Here is a 19,303-nt window from a genome sequence, read left to right on the forward strand (position 1 = left end):
CCCGGGGAACCGCCGGGGTTCATAACGGTGGTATTCGTTAAGTGCTTACTACGGGCCAGATACTAAGCAAATGGGGCTGCATCCACCCCGCGTGGGAACCACAGGCTCTGCCGAGCCCCCTGCTCCCGGGCAGCTTAGCGTCTCCTCGGCCGTCTTTTCGACTTAGCGCCTTTTTGGCCGCCGACCAACCGGGGGACGTTCCTGGAGTGTAGAGGGCAAGGTGCTGAGCGGCTGGGGGAGTCCAGTAGAGTTAATAGACATGATCCCTGCCCTCGAGGAGCTGCCAGGCTAACCGTGCGGCTCATCCCCCCCCCCCCCCCCCCCCCGCGGGATCCCGGAGGATCAGAATGGATCCGGGGAGGAAGTGGGTGGAGGAGGAGCTTGGGATCCTCAAGGGCCTTTCTCAAGTCCTTTGCGTGTTAAGCGCCTACTACGCGGAATCGGGTTGGACACGGTCCCCGTCTCACGTGGGGCTCGCAGCCCTAATCCCCATTTTACAGGTGAGGGAACTGAGGCCCAGAGAAGCCCAGTGACCTGCCCAAGGTCACGCGGCAGACAAACGGATTAGAACCCAGGTCCTCCCGTCTCCCGAGCCCGTGCCTGGAAGCCCCTGGGAAGAGTAGATCGCTGCCAGCAGTGGGAGTCGGGGAATGTACCGTGAATGAAAGTCTCGATGACGAAGCTGAAGATTGAAACCCGAGATTTATTACGAACGACTGAACGTGGTTTAATCAAAACGGTCAGGACCTTTTCACGCGTCAGAAATTCATGAAGACCGCTTTGCTCCCAACGTTCCGTTGCCCAGCTCGAGGGAGAATGTCGGTTGTGTCTTTCTCAGTGAGAGCAGAAAGACCCCGTGTGTGCTTCCGTGGTTTCAGACAGGCCCTTCTGGTCCCGGGCGGCTTTTGCTTAGAATCCGACAGCCAGATGGGGGAACTGGGAATGGAAAAAAAGAATCGTTATCAGTCACCAAGATACTGTGTTAAAACCCCCGAACTAACCCGCTGTAAGCGATGGAAAGGACTGTTAGAATATGGTAAGGTCGCTCGGTTTCTAACGGTACCTTTTTTTTTAACCGGTATCCGTTAAGCGCTTACTACAGGCCGGGCGCGGGACAGGGCTGGGTGGGATACGGGCTGATCAAGTTGGACACGTGGGGCTCACCGTCTTCATCCCCATTTTACCGACGAGGTAAGAAGTGACTCTCCCAAGGTCACACGGCAAACAGCTGGAGGAGCCAGAATTAGAACCCAGGTCTTTCTGACTGTCACTGTGCTTCCCAGCCTAGTACCCTCTTGGAAACAGAGGTCTTTAATGTGTATCTTAAAGAGCGAAGGGCAGATTTCAGGGTTCCTTCCTCTCCCAAGCGCTTAGTACAGTGCCCTGCACCCAGGAAGCGCCGAATAGATGATTAGCTGACAGGGAGAGGGGCTGCCCGCGCATAGTAGCGGGCACAAAAAGCAAAAGGGGGTGATTCACGGCTGCTCGCTAGCGGCCGCCGTCAGGCAGGACCAGACCAGAAACGGGTCCTTTGGAATTCCCAAACGTTCCGGTTCCCCCTCCACCGGAACGCCGAATCGGCCCCGGTTGTCGTCGCAGGGACCGAGGTTCAGTTTACGTCTGGGCGGAGACCATCTTTGGGGCGGCCTCTCGGCCCACGCGAGTTGCTCACGGGCTCGCGCTCGGCGACTTCGCTGACGGATAGGGCGCGGGCCTGGGTGTCAGAAGGCCCTGGGTTCCGATCCCGGCTCTGCCAAAGGTCTGCCGTGACCTCGGCCGAGTCGCTTCACTTTTCTGGGCCTCGGTTACCTCCTCTGGAAAATGGGGATGAAGAGGGTGAACCCCCACCCCCCCTCCCCCCCGTGGGACGGGGACCGGGTCCAACCTGACCGTTACGGTATCCGTTAAGCACCTACTGGGTGCCAGGCACTGCACTAAACGCTGGGGTCGACGCAGGCTAATCGGAACGGACAAAGTCCCGGTCTCCCGCGGCGTTCCCGAGTCTTGGTCCCCATTTTACAGATGAGGGAACTGAGGCCTAAAGAAGTGAAGTGACTTGCCCAAGATCACCCAGCGGGCAAGGTCTTTGGGACTCCCAGGCCCGGCTCTATCCATCAGGCCACACTGCGCTCCTCTCCAGGGAGGGAAGGCGCTCCAAATATATGTGCACTCAGAATAATCAACTGGAAAAACTCACCTCCCAAAAGGCCTGGTCATCAAACTGTTTAACGACATGGGGTGTTTTCCATATTTTCAACATTAAAAGTAAACCTGTTTAGGAACAGAACGTTTCCGGACGATTCGGATGGAGTAGAAGGCGCGCGACTTATCTCCGTAGCGGAAATTTATTTATTTTTTATTAACGTCTGTCTCCCCTTACCCTCCCAAGCGCTTAGTACAGTGCTCTGCACCCAGTAAGCGCCGAATAAATGATTAGCTGACAGGAAAAGGGGCTGCCTGCGCATAGTAGCGGGGACAAAAAGCAAAAGGGGGTGATTCCGTCAGCTCGTTGCGGGCAGGGAACGTGCCTGTCGTTCCACCGTCCTCTCCCAGGCGCTCGGTACAGTTCTCTGCACACGGTAAGTGCTCCGTAAATAGGACCGAATGAACCACGCAGTGAAAAGGCGATGAGGCCCAGAGAATCGACGACGACGACGGTATTTGTTAAGCGCTTACCGTGCGCCGAGCGAGCACCGTTCTAAGCGCTGGGGTAGATACGCGGTAATCGGGTCGCGTCCGCTGAGCGATCGCTACGTGCAGAGCGAGAGTACAGTAGAGCAGAGAGGGGAAGCCCGCTCGGCCGAGGTCCCACAGGTGGCGGAACCGAGATTAGAACCCGGGTCTCCCGATTCCCGGGCCCCGGGTAGAGGAGGCGGTTGGGTGGGAGAGGGGGCCGCCGGCCGATCGGATCCATCAGGTGCCCCGGGGGAGATTGTTTCCTTGGGTTTATCGCGGGGCCTTTTCCCCACTCACCCGTCAGGACGCCCGTCGCCAAACTCATAGCCACGGCTAAACTGAGACTGCCCGCGTCGAGCAGGGCCCGATAGCCCATCCTGAAAACGAGAAAGATAGAGAAGCAGCGTGGCCTAGTGGCTGGAGCCCGGGCCCGAGGGTCAGAAGGTCATGGGTTCAGATCCCACTTGTCTGCTGCGTGGCCTTGGGAAAGTCACCGAACTTCTCTGGGCCTCGGTCCCCTCATCCGTCAGATGGGGATTGAGACCGGGAGCCCCATAAGGGACAGGGACTCAGTTTGCTCAGCACGGCGCCCGGCCCGTAGTAAGCGCGGCGCAGTTCACCCTAGTCACTGTTAGAGACTTTCACCCCCACGGCGGCAGTAACCATCCCCCCCCCCCCCCCCCCTTGGACCGGGAATGTTGAATAACCGAAGACCAGAGTGGTCAGGCTGGGCCACGGTGGGGAGGGCAGGGTGTTGGGCAGCACCGGGTCTCATCCAGCACGAGCCACGACGCCTCCGCTTTCACCCGAGACCGGCCGCTTCTGCTCCCTTCACGCCCCGGGGCGGGGCGAATTCCCAAGGTCAGGGAGTTTTATCCCGGACCGCAAAGGTTAACCAGATCTAACGTGTCCCGGGCTCCCGGTACGGAGGGGCCAGTCGAAGCCGGGGGCCACGACTCGCTCCGAGTACGTGATAACGGCGGCGTCGGGGAAGTGCTCGCGGTGTTCCCGCTGTAATAACAGTAATGATGATGTTGGTATCTGTTAAGCGCTTACGACGGGCAGAGCACCGTCCTAAGCGCTGGGGGAGATCCAGGGGAATCTGTGGGACCACCTGACCGCCCCCCCCCCCCCCGGATCTCCCCCAGCGCTTAGAACGGTGCCCTGCCCGTCGTAAGCGCTGAACAGATACCAATATTATCGTCGTCGTCAGGTGGTCCCACGCGAGGCTCACGGTCTTAATCCCCCACTTTACAGATGAGGCGACAGAGGCCCAGAGAAGCGAAGTGACTCGCCCGCAGTCACGCAGGTGGCAGGGCCGGGATTCGAACCCGTGACCTCCGACTCCCAAGCCCGGGCTCTTTCCACCGAGCCACGCCGCTGTACTAAATCCGTGGGTCGCCACCAGGTAGGGGGGACGTGGTCCTCTCCTCACGGGGCTCGCAGTCGAAGGAGGAGGGAGTAGGTCCGAATCTCCATTTTGCGGGTGAGGAAACGGAGGCCCGGAGACGTCGAAGCGACTCACCCGGGGTCACCCAGCGGATAAGCGGTGGGGTGGAGATTAAAATCGACGATGGCATCTGTTAAGCGCTCACTGTGTGCAAATTAACTGTTCTGAGCGCAGGAGGGGATACGGGGTGATCGGGTCGTCCCACGCGGGGCTCACCGTCTTAATCCCCGTTTCACAGATGGGGTCGCTGAGGCCCAGAGAGGTGACTCGGCCAAAGTCACCCAGCTGACAGGCGGCCGGGCGGGGATTAGAAACCAGGGCCTCCCCCTCCCAGGCCCCCGCTCTCCTACTTTCAACAGAATGGTATCCGTTAAGCGCTCGCTACGTGCCGGGCGCTGCGCCGGGTCCTGGGGTCGATAGAAACCAATCAGGTCGGACGCGGTCCCTGTCCCACCGGGGGCCTCGTCCCCATTTTTCAGACGCGGGGATCGAGGCCCGGGGCGGTGAGGCGACTCGCCCGGGGTCACGCGGCAGACGAGCGGCGGAGCGGGGATCGGAAGGGGGTCCCCCGGGGGGGGGGGGGGGGCGACACCTACTTGGTGAAATCGGTCCAACTGGCCTCCACCAGATTAAACCCGATATAGGCGACGCCTCCAAGCAGCCCGGGCAGGCCGAAGGTGGAGTGAACGCCGCAGGTGTCGTGAATCTTGAGCACTCGGTTGAAACAGGCCTAGGGGACGAAATGGGCCACGGGTGGGCCTACCTCGCCCCCTCCTACCCCGCCTCCCTACTCTCCCCCCACAGTCCGCTCCCTCTGACGGAGCGCGGCGAGGACGGAGAGTTCGGGGGGGGGGGGGGCATCTTACCGGTAGGCATCCGGCCCCCAGGATGGAGATGGAGCCGGCGAGGAGTCCGAGGACCATGGCCAGGGCCGGGGACTCGATGAGGTGAGCCGTGGGGCCCACGGCCACTCCCCCCGCCAGGGTCGCATTGTGCACGTGGAACTGCGGGGAGAAGCGAAAACCGAGGTGAGACGGAAAGAGCCGGTGGGGGCCGAAGAGCGCGGTCCGGCGGGGAGACCGGTCCCGGCCCGGGACCCTCTGTCCGGCCCTCGGTATCACCGTTACTATTCGATCGTTCCCATTCGCGGCATTCGCCGAACTGTACCGAGCACCGCGGTGGATAGAAGCGGATCCGGTCGGTCGCGGTCCCCGGCCCGCGTGGGGCTCGCCCTCTCCATTTACGGGTGAGGGAAGCGAGGCACGGAGAAGCGAAGCGACCGGCCCGAAGTCACGCGGGAGACGCGCGGCGGAGCCGGGGTCGGAAGCCGGGTCCTTCCGCCGCCCGGGCTCCAGGCGCTGGGCCACGTGCTCCCTGGCCGGGCTTGGGAGGGGCTAGCGGCCCCCCTGCTCCGGTTAGAGCCCGGGCCTGGGAGTCGGAAGGATCCGGGTTCTAATCCCACCTCCGCCGCCCGCCTGTCGTGTGACCCGGGGCGAGTCGCGTCACCTGGCCGGGCCTCAGTTCCCTCAGGGCTCAAATGGGGATGAAGACCGTGGGCCCCGTGCGGGACGGGGACCCCGTCCAGCCCCATTTGCTCGTATCTACCCCGGCGCTCGCCGCGGTGCCTGGCACAGGGTGACAGCTTAACAGATACCGTCGCCGTTACGGGTATTATCATTCCGAGGCGGGGCCGCCCGGCCCCGGCCCGCCGGTCAAGCCGGGAGAGCAGGAGAACGGTGGGCGGGCGCCCGGGGGAGGCCCGCGCCACCGTCCGTCAGTCGACGAACGGCATCTACCGAGCGCCTGCCGGGTGCGGAGCGCTGCACGCGCCCGGGGGAGAACTACATCTCGGCGGCCGGTCCCCGCCGCGGCCTGCCAGGGCTTCGTAGCCTGCCGCCTTGTGGGGATGACGCCCGTCGAGCGCGCGCTGCGGGCCGGGCGCCGTCAAGCAGTGGAACAGATAGATGACGAGGTCGGACGCGGTCCCCGTCCCACGCGGGGCTCCCAGTTGATGTCCCCCTCCCCCCCCGCCGCTCCCCTTGCCTCCCCCCCGCCCTCCCTCCCCCTCACCATGTTGATCTTCCCTCGGCTGTGCGCTGCAGCCGAGAGCGCTACGGCGGTCACCGCGCTGGCGGCGATGGCGTAGTAGGTGTTGAAGACGGCCTTCTTCGCCTCTCGAACGTCCAGCAGGACCGAATTGAAGGTGGGCCAGAACATCCAGAGGAAGAGCGCGCCTGCCAAGAAGATGCCCGCCCGCCAGTCACGGCCTCGGGGGTCCTCGGGCCTGCCCGCCGCGTTTTCCCCCGAGTCTCCCGAGGAGGAGGAGCCCCCGGTTTCCTGGGGAAGCGAGGGACGTCTCCCCCCCGCCCTCCCCGGGACGTCCGACCTCGGCCGGCGGGGGGGGGGGGGCCGCGCTGACGACCGTAAGGCCGTCCCTCTGGACGCTAAGCTCCTCCGTTGGATCGGACTCTCCCGAGCGCCCGGTACAGCGCTCTGCGCGTGGTAGGCGCTCGGCGGGGCACAGCGGGAAGAGCACGGGCCTAGGAGTGGGAAGGTCACGGCTCCGCCGCTTGTCTGCTGTGCGATCTCGGCCAGGTCACCTGGCTTCTCCGGGCCTCAGTCACCTCACCTGTAAAGCGATCGAGTCTGGGAGTCCCCCGTCCCAGACTGTACCCACCCCAGCGCTTAGGCACGCGGCGAGTGCTTAACGAACACCACACTTCCGATGACGATCGATCATTAGTAGTAACAAATACGATCGATTCAGCGATAAGCCTGTGAAGGGAGGGGGCGGGCTGGTGAGTTCCACGTCCCCGTTTGCAAGTAGGAGCCGTCCCTCAACCGGACCTGTCGTTCGGAGGGGTTTGGTGGACAAGGGGCCCAGCGAGCACGCGGACGAGAAGGAATGCCCTCCCTCCCGATCCCCACCTCCGCAATTCCCGTCCCTCCCCCGCGTCCGATCCCCGCCGGACTCCCTCCCGGGCCCACGGCTCTCTCCGTCCCCGTCCCACTCGCTCCCCCGAACGCTCAGTGAGGTGCTTGGCACGCGGTCAGTCGTATCTATTGAGAGCCTAGTACGGGGAAGCGGCGTGGCTCGGTGGAAAGGGCCCGGGCTCCGGAGTCCGAGGTCGTGGGTTCGACTCCCGGCTCCGCCGCTCGTCGGCCGTGTGACCGTGGGCGAGTCTCTTCACTTCTCTGGGCCTCAGATCCCTCATCTGGGAAACGGGGATTAAAACTGTGAGCCCCACGTGGGGCAGTCTGATGACCCCGTACCCCCCCCCCCCCCAGCGCTCAGGACGGTGCTTCGCACATAGTGCTTAACAAATACCACCATTATCATTATTATTATTACGGAGCGCTGTACCAAGGTCTTGGGAGAGGACAACAGAACAATACGACGGGCACATCCCCTGCCCACGGCGAGCTTACAGTCCGGAGAGGGAGACAGACGTTAATGTACGTAAAATCGAATTTCAGATACGGACGTGAGCGCCGGAGGGCCGGGGGACGAGGGGAGCGAGTCGGGGCGACGCAGAAGGGAGTGGGAGATGAGGAGGCGCCCAGTAGATGCTCAACGAATACGACTGATTTCCCAGACGGGGACCCCCTTCCCCGGCAGAGGGAAACGGGCCTCCCCGACACCGGATTTTCCCCACTCCCGCCCGCCGCGCAACCTCCCCGCCTCCCTCGGGCGAGGGTCTTACCCAGCATGGAAAATAAGCCGGTGGTATTCGCTGCCTTGGCCTTCCCTGAGGCTTCCTTGGGCAGCGGCTTCCAGAGGAACCAGGCCACCGTCAGTCCAAAATAGGCCCCGAAGATGTGGACGTGCATCATGAATTCGTGGGTCTCCACCTGCGAAAGAGGCCCAGCGGGAAGCTTTAGAACGGAAGCATCTGGAGGGCGAGGCCCGGACGCCTTATTCCGTTGCCGCATCCTCACCGACGACCTCCGGCCCGAGTCTCGGAAGTGGCGCGGCCCTGTGGAAAGAGCGCGGGCCCGGGAGGCGGAAGGACCTGGGTCCTACCCCGTGCCCCGCCACTTGTCTGCTGTGTGACCTCGGGGAAGTGGCGTCGCTTCTCTGGGCCCCGGTTCCCTCCTCTGGAAAATGGGGACGCCCCTACGGGACCGGGACGGTGTCCAAGCCAGCGCTCGGTACGGTGCCTAGCCGATATTAAGCGCTTAAATGCCGCGATAATAATAATAATAATAATAATAAGTAGTATTGTCGTCATTAAATGTCGATCCCCCTCATTCGAGCCTCCGACCGAGGGCAGGACGGAGGGCGCCGCTGTTCGAGCTGACCAGCCCGGAAGTCACTGCTTTTCTCCCGGGGCCAGTGACTGTTCCCCGGGCCGTTTTACCTCCGGGCCCGCACCCCTCTTTTCGAGTCTCGGGGCTCGGACCCAGAGTTTGAGTGCCGTAGGATTCCCACTGGAATGCCTCCCCTCCGGAACCGGTCGCCTCCCGGATCTCTACGGGTTGTCGCCCGGCTGCCCGCCGGAAGCGGCCGACTCCACGGAGGAGCCCGGAGAAGCGGACCCTTCAGAGCCCCCGATGGAGCCGGCCCCGTTCTCCCTCGTGAAGGTGGGGACGTCATCCCCCCGCTTCGGCCGAGGGGGAAACCGAGGCACGGGCCGATCCAGAGGCGAGCCCACGGAGAGGCCTCGTGGGAGTGGATCTAGCAAGAGGTCCGGAGCCCCCGGGATGCCTCGTTGACTTCCCTCTTGACGGGGAGAGGCCCCTGTGCTAATAATAATAATATGATATATAATCGACAGCGATTGATTAACAGCGTTCGCCACGTAGTGGACGCTTAAGAGATACCCTTCAGAAAGGTTTTTAGAAAGCACTCACTCTGTGTCCGGCGCTCTACTAGGCGCCGGGGTATCTACAAGATCACCGGCTCCCTAGTGGGACTCCCGGTTTAAGTAGGAGGGAGAACGGGAATCGAATCGCCGTTCTGCAGATGAGGGAACTGAGGGCCGGTGAAGTGACCCACCCGAGGTCATACAGCAGACGAGGGGCAGAGCTGGGATTATGACGACAATAACCGTGGAATTGGTTACGTGCTCACTACGTGCCGGGCGCCGATCTAAGCGCCGGGGCGGATACAAGCAGATCGGGTTGGACGCGGTCCCCGTCTCCCGGTCTCAATCTGCTGGATGAGGTCACCGGGGCCCAGAGGAGCGAAGCGACTTGCCCGAGGTCACCCAGCGGACAAGCGGTGGAACCGGGGTTGGAACCCGCCTCCGACCCCCGGGTCACACTCGGCGCCGCCGAGACCTTCCCCGGGCCCCCCCCCCCCCCCCCCCCGACGCCCCGGGGGTCCCCGCGACGGCCCCGCCGACCGAGTCACCTGCAGGATTTCCAGGCTGAGCCATCTGGTGGCGGAGAAGGCCGTGACCTCCACCAGCGTCATCACCAGGAGCTGGACCAGGTTGGCCTGGCCCAGGATGGCCCCGGCTGAGATCAGCATGGATACCACACTCATGGTGGCCACCAAGAGGCTGCGAGAGAGGGAGGAGAGAGGGAGGCCGCGTTGACCCCGAGGAGAAGCCCAGGCCCCTCCGGGGCCCCGAGGACGCTCCACCCACCCCGCCCGACATTCATTCCCTCGTTTATATTTATTGAGCGCTGACCGTGGGAAGAGCACCCGGGAGAGGACGGTACCGCAAAAAACAAGACACGTTCCCGGCCCGCGGTGAGTCTAGAGGTCTAGAAGGGGAGACGGACCTCAGTAGAAATAAATAAATAGACGCGGACGTCGGCGCCGTGGGGAGGGGAGATGAATGAAGGGAGCGGGAGAAGAGGAAGGGGGGGCTTAGTCCGGGAAGGCCCCTCGGAGGAGATGGGCCTTCGATAAGGCCTCGGAGGCAGGGAGAGTCATCGTCCGTCGGATACGAGGAGGGCGGTCGAGGGGGTGGCGGCCGGAGAGACGGGACGGAGGTACGGCGAGGAGGTTAGCGTCGGAGGAGCGAAGCGTGTGGGCCGGGTCGTCGCGGGAGAGTAACAGAGGTGAGGCAAGGGGGCTTTAAAGAGCAGCCCGGGGACATTTCCGCCGGCGCCCCGCGCCCGTCCGTCGGGAGCCGGGGGTGGCCTGCGAGGGGTCACCGCGAAACGGGTCGGGGGCTCGGCTCCGGCCGCTTTTTCCCCTCAAACCCCCCCCCCCCCCCCCCGGGGAATCGCGGACCATCCGGGAGGCCGGGGCGGGAGGCGCGGGGAGGAAATCAGTCCATCAGTGGTATTCACTGAGCACTCATCGAGCGCGGATCACTGTGCCGGGTGCTCGGGAGAGGACGACAGAACAGAGTTGGCGGGGATATAACGTTGGTATTGTTAAGCGCTTACTTGGTGCCGAGCGCCGTTCTAAGCGCCGGGGGAGAAACGGGGTAATCGGGTCGTCCCGCGTGGGGCTCACACGCTTTTAATCCCCGTTTTACAGATGAGGGAACTGAGGCACAGAGAAGTGAAGTGACACGCCCGCAGCCGCGCAGCTGACAAGCGGCAGAGCCGGGAGTCGAACTCACGGCCTCTAACTCCGAAGCCCGGGCTCTTTCCACCGAGCCAGAGACGTTCCCCGCCCTCAAGGAACCGACGGTCTAGCGGGAAGAGAAGGAGCGAGGCCTGGCGGGTCGAGAGTCGGAAGGACCTGGCTTCCAGGCGCTCGCCTACTGGGCGAGGCGCTTCGCTCCCCCGGGCCTCAGTTACGTCATCCGGAGAACGGGGGACTGAAGCCGTCCGCCCGCCGCGTCCGGCCTGACCAGCCGGCGTCCGCCCCGCCGCGGAGACGGTGTCTGGCGCGGAGCAAGCGCTCGATGAAATACCCGCCGAAGATCGTTCGGGGCCCCATCTGCCTCTTGGCCGGCGCACGCGGAGGAGAGGGCTGGGGGGGCGGCGCTCACCCGCGCAGGCTGATGTCCAGCTTCCCGGCGGAGAAGCGAAAGAGGAAGCCGTCCAGCAGGACGGTCCACTGCACGCCCACGGCCACGAGGAAGAGGTTGAAGGCCAGCCCGCTCCAGGAGAAGCGGCACAACGAGGCCGTCAGGAAGCCGAAGCCGAGCACGGCCATGACGTTCACGTCCTGGAAGGCTGCGGGGAGGAAGAGGGGGAAGCGGAGAGGTCAGGAGGCAGCGGCTGGAGCTTGGGAGTCAGGGGACCTGGCTTCTCGTCCTGGCTCCACCACTGGCCCGCCGGGTGACCTGGGGCGAGTCGCTTCACTGGACTTCAGTTTCCTCGTCTCCTAAAGTAATAGCAACTGTGTTATATTTCAGGGGCTCACTACGAGCGAGCGGCGGCATCCGTTAAGCGCTCGCTGTGTGCAAAGCACTGTTTCAGCGCCGGGGAGGATACGAGGTGATCGGTTTGTCCCCGCGGGGCTCACAGGCTTCATCGCCCATTTTCCAGATGAGGTCACTGAGGCAACGAGAAGTGACTTGCCCGAAGTCACCAAACTGACAGGCGGCCCCAGCGGGGATTTGAACCCGTGACCTCTGACCCCGAGCCCGGGCTCTTTCCACTGAGCCACGCCGCCGTGTCCAAGTACCCTACTAGGCCACTGGAGTGGATACGAGATAATCGGCCCGACCGGGAGAGGCGATCGGTATCGTTATCCCCGTTATTAACCGGGGTGTCCGTTAAGCGCTTACTGTGTTTCAGGCACCGTGCGAAGCCGTCGGTGGAGTACGGAATAACGGAAGGGTAGACGTTCCCCGCCCACGAGGCACTTACGGTCCGGAGTAAAAGTCCAAGTTCTTAAGCCGCCGCTGAGGAAAACGGAATCAGATGGAGCGTTTCTTTCAAGGCCTGGGTCAACGAAGCTGGACGCCAGGCCGGTGAGGGCAAAGGGGAGGGAGGGGAGGAGGAGGAAGAAACAGGAGGAAGGAGGAAGAAGAAGGAGGAGAGAGGAGGAGGAAAAACCAGGAGGAGGAAGGAGGAAGAAGGAGGAGGAGAGAGGAGGAGGAAAAACCAGGAGGAAGGAGGAAGAAGAAGGAGGAGAGAGGAGGAGGAAAAACCAGGAGGAGGAAGAAGGGAGGAGGAGGGAGGAGAGAGGAGGAGGAAAAACCAGGATGAAGGAGGGAGGAGGAGGAGGGAGGAGAGAGGAGGAGGAAAAACCAGGAGGAGGAAGGAGGGAGGAGAGAGGAGGAGGAAAAACCAGGATGAAGGAGGAAGAAGAAGGAGGAGAGAGGAGGAGAAAAAACCAGGAGGAAGGTGGAGAGAGGAGGAGGAAAAACCAGGAGGAGGGAGGAGGGAGGAGAGAGGAGGAGGAACCAGGAGGAAGGAGGAAGGTGGAGAGAGGAGGAGGAAAAACCAGGATGAAGGAGGAAGGAGGAGGAGAGAGGAGGAGGAAAAACCAGGAGGAGGGAGGAGAGAGGAGGAGGAAAAACCAGGAGGAAGGAGGAAGAAGAAGGAGGAGAGAGGAGGAGAAAAAACCAGGAGGAAGGTGGAGAGAGGAGGAGGAAAAACCAGGAGGAAGGAGGAAGAAGAAGGAGGAGAGAGGAGGAGAAAAAACCAGGAGGAAGGAGGAAGGTGGAGAGAGGAGGAGGAAAAACCAGGAGGAGGAAGAAGGAGGGAGGAGAGAGGAGGAGGAAAAACCAGGAGGAAGGAGGGAGGAGGAGGAAAAGCAGGAGGAAGGAGGAGGAGGCTATCCAATCAGTCTGACCCAGAGCCACCTGCCCCCGAGGATAAGGGGCCGTTTTCTCTCTCAGCTGGGTCCCTACGAAGCTTTCACAACTCTTATCTTGGCCTTAGTCTTCCATTTCTACTCCCCAGTTCCCTTAAACCCTTTGATTTTCACCTCCACCCCCCCGAAGCGCTTTGGCACTTATCCATTTGTAATTTTCCTTTCTTCCGGTATTCGTTGGGCACTTACTGCGCGTCCGCCACTGCCCTAAGCCCCAGGGGAGGTACCGTTTCGTTAGGACGGACCCGGTCCCCGTACCACGTGGAGTTCACAGTCGACGTAGCAGGGAGAACGGGGATTTCCTCCCATTTTACAGCTGAGGGAAATGGGAGGCCCAGAGAAGCGAAGTGACTTACCCAAGGTCACAACAGCACACGGCTTGGCAGGGTCAGGATGAGAACCCTTAAGTGTGGGTGACCGGGGTCGGTCATGTCATTCATTCAATAGTATTTACTGAGCGCTTACTATGCGCAGAGCACCCGGAACCAAGCGCTTGGAAGGGACAGATGGGCAACAGAGGAGCGCGGCCGGGGGAAAGGGCCCGGGAGTCGGAGGACCTGCGTTCTGATCCTGGCGCCGGCCACTCAGGTGCCGAGTGACTCCGGGCAAGTCGCCTCTCTGGGCCTCAGTTCCCGCATCTGCAGAATGGAGACTCGCTACGGGGTCTCCCTCCTACTCGGACCGTGAGCCCCACGGGAGAACCTGATTAGCTCGTGTCTCCCCAGGGTTTTAGGATAGCGCTTGGCACCTAGTGAGCGCTCATCAAATACCCACTCGTGGTTATTCGGCGCCGTTGCCTCCGAGGCGATTCACGTGGGGCGGAAAGGGGACGATCCCAGCCGGAGGGGTTAAATGTTGGAAGGAGTTTCCGAAAACGCCAAGGACTCCCCGTGAGCCCGTGTGGGACGTGCACCGCGTCCAACCCGGTTACCTGGTACCTACCTCAGTGCTTAGAGCGGTGCTTGGCACACAGTAAGAGCTAAACGGATACCGCTGTCATCAGCGTCACCATTTCCAAAAGATCTTTGAGTGGCTTAACTTATCTGGGCCTCAGCGACCTCATCTGGAAAATGGGGACGAAGACCGTGAGCCTCCCGTGGGACCACCTGATGACCCTGTGTCTCTCCCAGCGCTCAGAACAGTGCTCTGCACAGAGTAGGTGCTTAAATACCAACATCATTATTATCTCAGCTCTGCCACTCGTCGGCCGTGTGGCTGTGGGCAAGTCACTTCACTTCTCTGTGCCTCAGTTCCCTCATCTGTAAAATGGGGATTAAGACTGGGAGCCCCACGTGGGACAACCTGATTCCCCTATGTCTACCCCAGCGCTTAGAACAGTGCTCGGCACACAGTAAGCGCTTAACAAATACCAACATTATTATTGTTGTTATTTAAGCCTAAGACCGGACCCTCCCTGGCTTCCCTCGTGGCCTGGAGATCGGAGGACCTGGGTTCTAATCCCGGCTCCGCCGCTTGCCCGTTGTGCGACCTCGATCCAGTCACTTTACTTCCCTGCGCCTCGGCTTCCTCGACCGTAAAATGGGGATTCAGTCCCTGTTCTCCCCCCGTCCTCGGACCGGGAGCCCCACGTGGGCCGGGGACCGTCGCCGCCTCGACTGACCCCGCGCTCGGCACGGCCCTCGACGCGCAGTAAGGGCTTAACGGAGACCATTTATTAAAAAAAAAAAAAAAAAGGGAAAATCCTCCCCCTCCTTTCCCTCCCTCCCTTTCGCCTTCCCCGACTCCCTTTTCAAGCGGGCTGGGTGAGTGCCCGGACGCAGGGGGATGGCCGAGATGACCTCCCGGGCCGTGGCGTCTGCTTCCCGCCCTCGGCCCCGGGCCCTCACCTGAGTACGGCTCCAGGGAATCCTTCGACCTGTTGGCGGGAGCCTCGTAGGCGATGAAAAACGCGAAGATGAGGATGAAAGCCGCTTCCAGGAGGAGGGTCCACGGGGGCAGAAAGAGACGGAGCGAGGGGGCGTATTTGGAAGCCATTCCGGATCGGTACGGCACCCTCGGCGAGAGGAGAAAAACCATCCCCCCCGCCCCCCCCCGGCCCCGTTGCCTCCGCCTGCCCCCCTCGGGCCGATTTCGCGCCAGCCGAGGAGGGGGGAGGCCCCGCCGGGGGCCGATAAGTCTGAGGGAGAGGCCTTTATCTGAGGTGGCGCCCCAACAGCCACGCCGTCGTCCGCGGCGAGGCGGTTATAAGCCCGTCGGGGGTCCTCGGGGGGCCCCGGAGGCGGGAGGACCCGAGTTCTAATCCCGGCTCCGGGGCCGGCCACTCCGCTTCTCTCGGCCTCGGTGACCTCCCCTGGAGAACGGGGATCGAGCCCGGGAGCCCCGCGTGGGGACGGCGACCGACGTGATCAGCTTGTCTCGACTCGGGTGTTCAGTAATGATGACGTCGGTGTTTGTTAAGCGCTTACTGTGTGCGGAGCGCTGTTGTAAGCGCTCGGGGGGGGGGATACAGGGTCAGCAGGTCGTCCCACGTGAGGCTCACGGTCTTCGTCCCCGGTTTACGGATGAGGTGAATGAGGCCCGGAGAAGTTGAGTGATTTGCCCACAGCCACACAGCTGACAAGCGGTGCAGCTGGGATTCGAACCCGTGACCTCTCGACTCCCAAGCCCGGGCTCTTGCCACCGAGCCGCGCCGCTTCTCGTAGTACGGTGCCTGTCGTATAGTAAGCGATGAACGAATACCGTTTAATAACAATAAAGGATTAAAGAGCCCGTCGTTCGGACTGTGAGCCCGTCACTGGGCGGGGACTGTCTCTGTCCGTTGCCCCAACTGACCGTTCCAAGCGCTCAGTACAGTGCTCTGCACGTAGCAGGCGCTCGATTAATCCTATCGAATGCGTGAAGAAAATTACCGAGCACCTACTGGGTGCAGAACTCTGTACTGAGTGCTCGGGAGAGCACAGTACGACGGAATAGGGTTAAACGATCCCAACCCGCAAGGGGCTGTATAATAATAATGGTACTTGTTAAGCGCTTACGACGTGCCTCGCGCCGTTCTCAGCACTGGGATAGATACGAGTTAGGTGGGACGGGGTCCCCGTCCCACGGAGGGCTCACGCTCTTCGGCCCCCATTCTACAGATGAGGCGGCTGAGGCCCAGGAGGGAAGTGACTGCCCAAGGTCTCGCGGAGCCGGGATTCGACCCCAGCTCCACTCTGACTCGCAGGGCCCGTCCTCCATCCGCTAAGCCACGTTGCCTCCCCGGCTTACGGACCCGAGGGGGAGAGGGACGCTTAATTCATTCCGGTGGATATGCGTGTAGGGGCTGTGGGGCGGAGGGACATAGACTGTACCCGGCCTGGAATGGATCACCGGGCGCTTAGTACAGTGGATCAGGTAGATACCGACAACAAAAAGGAGGCGGTCGGGTCTGACGGTGAGCGCACTGGGCCCAAGTCAAGAGACCTGGTTCTAGTGCCAGGTCTTCCACTGTGGGGCAAGTCATTCAACATCTCAGCCCCATCTAGGCACGATAATATCAACAATAACTATAATGTGGGTATCTGTTAAGCGCTCACTATGGGCGGAGCACTGCTCCAAGCGCTGGGGGAGATGCGGGGTCATCAGGTGGTCCCACGTGAGGCTCCCGGGCTTCATCCCCATTTTACAGATGAGGGAACCGAGGCCCAGTGAAGTGACTGGGCCACGGTCACCCAGCTGACAGGTGGCGGAGCCGGGGTTCGAACCCATGACCTCTGACGCCCGAGCCCGGGCTCTTCCCGCTGAGCCGCGCTGCGTAACCGTGAACGGCTATCGAATCCCCATCTTACAGAGGAGGAAACTGAGGCCCGGAGAAGTGACTTGCCCGACGTCGCCCAGCGGGTAAATTCATTCATTCATTCAATAGTATTTATGGAGCGCTTACTATGCGCAGAGCGCTGTACTAAGTGCTTGGAATGGACAATTCGGCAACAGAGACGATCCTAGGCCACGCTGAGTCGGAGGGTCACGGGTTCTAATGCCGGCTCCATCGCGCGACTGCTGCGCGATCTTGGGTAAGTCACTCCGCTCCTCTGGGCCTCAGTCACCTCATCTGGAAAACGGGGATTGAGACCGCGAGCTGCACGTGGGCGGGGACTGTGTCCGACGCCATTTCCTCGTAACCGTCCCAACGCTTCGTGGGGTGCCCGGCACATAGTAAGCGCTTTAGAGAGGCAGCGGGGCTCGGTGGAGAGAGCCCGGGCTCGGGAGTCAGGGATCGTGGGTTCGAATCCCGGCCCTGCCCCTTGTCAGCCGGGTGACCGTGGGCGAGTCGCTTCGCTTCTCTGGGCCTCAATTCCCTCATCTGGAAAATGGGGACGAAGACCGGGAGCCTCCCGTGGGGCAACCTGACGACCCTGTATCCCCCCCAGCGCTCAGAACGGTGCTCTGCACCTAGGAAGCGCTTAACAGATACCGACACTATTCTCATTACCCCATCCGTCAAATGGGGATGAAGACTTCGAGCCGCACGTGGGACGACCCGATGACCCTGTATCCCCCCCCAGGGCTTAAAAGAGCGCTCAGCACACATAGTGAGCACTTACCAAATACCAACATTATCATTATTATTAACAAACATCATTATTACGATCGCTAAGCTAAGCGGGCAGGTCTCCCTCCCGCGGACGGCCCCGGCTGGTGGCCGTCCGTCCGGTCCTTCCTCCGATCTGTCCCTACCGAGCCCCGTGACCGGCCAAGCGCCTCGCTCGCTCCGGATCGGTTCCGATGGGCCGCCGGCCGTGACCTCCTGACCCCGGCCCCGTTTTCCCCGGATCCCCCCCGGGACCTCCCGACCGGTTTAACTCCCCCGGCCCCCGTGGGCGGCCCCGGGCAGACTCTCTAATCTGCCCCACCCAGATGCCACCGGCCGGTCTAACCGCCCCACCCCAGAAGACCGTCCCGCTTGGCCGCCGGCCGGGACCTCACCCTCTCCGGATCGGCCTAACCTGTTCTCACACGATCCATTTGTTTTTTTTCCCAGAGCTATTCGTTAAGCCCTTCCCACGTGCCGGCCGCTGTACCGAGCGCCGGATTCAACCTGCCTTCTTCGGCGGCTGGTTCCGACTCCGCCCCTCCGCTCCGAGTCCGTCGGCCGACCGGCGGGGGGGTCCACAGGGAACCCGGAGGAAGGAGAGGATCGGTAATAACGATAACGGTGGTATTCGTCAAGCGCTTACTATGTGCAGGGCACTGTTCTAGACTGCTCAGATTATTCATTCAATAGTGTTTATTGAGCGCTTACTATGTGCAGAGCACTGGACTAAGCGCTTGATTAGACCGCTTGCTTAGATTAGACCGTGAGCCCGTCACCGGGCGGGGACGGTCCCTATCTGTGGCCTGACTGTCCATTCCGAGCGCTTAGTACCGTGCCCTGCACACGGTAAGCGCTCCATAAATGCAACTGAATGAACAGGCGCTGAGGCTCAGTCGATCCGAAACGGAATGTTTCTGACGGACTTGTCCATTGCAAGCGCTCAGTCCAGTGCTCCGCACATAGTAAGCGCTCAATAAATGCTACTGAATGAATGAACGGATGAGGTTACCGAATTCAGCAGCCTTTAGGAGGCCGATCCTTTCGGCAACGGGTGGGAAAAGCCCATCCCCGTCCCTTTGCCCGACTGGGTTCATTTCGCGACGGAAACGTGGCCCGGACCGTTCTCCACATCTCCGGACTTGTGAACGATTGGGATTCGGTGACGGTGCGTCGCGAGCAGCGTCCCCCCCCTCTGGGCCGGTCAGCTGCTTGTGGGCAGGGAACGGGCGTCTCTCTGCCGTGTCGTCCTCTCCCGAGCACTGGGCACGGCGGCCTGCGCACAGTAAGCACTCGATCGGAACGATCGACCGACTCGCCGAAAGCACCCCTGGGGCAAGGAAGGTCGTTCGCTCCGCTTTTCGCCTTCAGTTAAGCTACTGTCAGTACCCGTTGGTAGAGATTCAGTGGAAATACTCTCTCCGGAACGTCCCGCCTCCGGCCGTGATTCTCAACCGAGGAGACCGTGAGCCCCGCACGGGGCGGGGATTCTCTGTGGCCGAACTGTCCATTCCAAGCGCTCAGTACGGCGCTCTGCACCTAGTGAGCGCTCAGTAAATACGATGGAATGAACGAACGAACCGTTCAAACAGTCCTTCCGTGATCGTCGTTATGGCCCCTATCCATCTGCCTCTTCCACGGTCTCCCCGGCCCCGTCCTAGCGTCAGTGTCTTCTCCAGAGAGTCCGTCCTCCCGATGACGTGTCCGACATCTGCCAATCTGAGTCGGGTCACCTGGCCTTCCGGAGACCGCTTGGGTTTAATTGGCTCCCAGATCCACCGGTTTGTTTGCCGGGCAGTCCGTGGGATTCGCCAATAAATTAATCCGAGGTATTTGTCGGGCTCTCACGACGGTCGGGGCACCGTCCCGAGAGCTCGGGGGGAGGACAGTCCGATAAAATTAGCGGACACGTCCCCGACGCAGAACTGATACTAATAACGTTGGTGTTTATTAAGCGCTTACTATG

At 61.6% G+C, this 19,303-nt stretch overlaps 1 protein-coding gene across 2 annotated transcripts; it reads right to left on the minus strand.

Moving 5' to 3' along the window:
* Window positions 1–683: 683 nt before the first annotated feature.
* RHCE (Rh blood group CcEe antigens) lies at window positions 684–14,831 on the minus strand. 2 transcript variants are annotated; one of them, XM_029080345.1, is made up of 12 exons: window positions 14,654–14,734; window positions 13,749–13,869; window positions 11,855–11,889; window positions 11,029–11,215; window positions 9,483–9,633; window positions 7,831–7,978; window positions 6,197–6,360; window positions 4,993–5,130; window positions 4,723–4,856; window positions 2,974–3,053; window positions 2,198–2,271; window positions 684–936 (listed from the first exon to the last, which is right to left on the minus strand). In XM_029080345.1, the coding sequence occupies exons 4-12, from the start codon at window positions 11,193–11,195 to the stop codon at window positions 910–912; spliced, it is 1,083 nt and encodes a 360-aa protein (XP_028936178.1). In that variant the 5' UTR covers window positions 11,196–11,215; window positions 11,855–11,889; window positions 13,749–13,869; window positions 14,654–14,734; the 3' UTR covers window positions 684–909. The 2 variants fall into 2 exon arrangements, with proteins under 2 accessions (XP_028936178.1, XP_028936176.1); XM_029080343.2 differs by lacking the exons at window positions 11,855–11,889; window positions 13,749–13,869 and having other exon boundaries at window positions 14,654–14,831.
* Between the last annotated feature and the right edge of the window lie 4,472 nt (window positions 14,832–19,303).

This window comes from Ornithorhynchus anatinus, chromosome 16 (assembly GCF_004115215.2).
Source record: "Ornithorhynchus anatinus isolate Pmale09 chromosome 16, mOrnAna1.pri.v4, whole genome shotgun sequence".
Taxonomy (NCBI): domain Eukaryota; kingdom Metazoa; phylum Chordata; class Mammalia; order Monotremata; family Ornithorhynchidae; genus Ornithorhynchus; species Ornithorhynchus anatinus.

Excerpts from the sequence above, each read along its gene's own strand:
- RHCE (XM_029080343.2), bottom strand. The coding sequence starts at position 14,801 with ATGGCTTCCAAATACGCCCCCTCGCTCCGTCTCTTTCTGCCCCCGTGG. Across the intron at positions 6,361-7,830 it reads CGGCTTATTTTCCATGCTGG|GCGCGCTCTTCCTCTGGATG; the intron begins GTAAGACCCTCG and ends TCTTCTTGGCAG. Across the intron at positions 3,054-4,722 it reads AGTTGGACCGATTTCACCAA|GATGGGCTATCGGGCCCTGC; the intron begins GTAGGTGTCGCC and ends TCTCGTTTTCAG.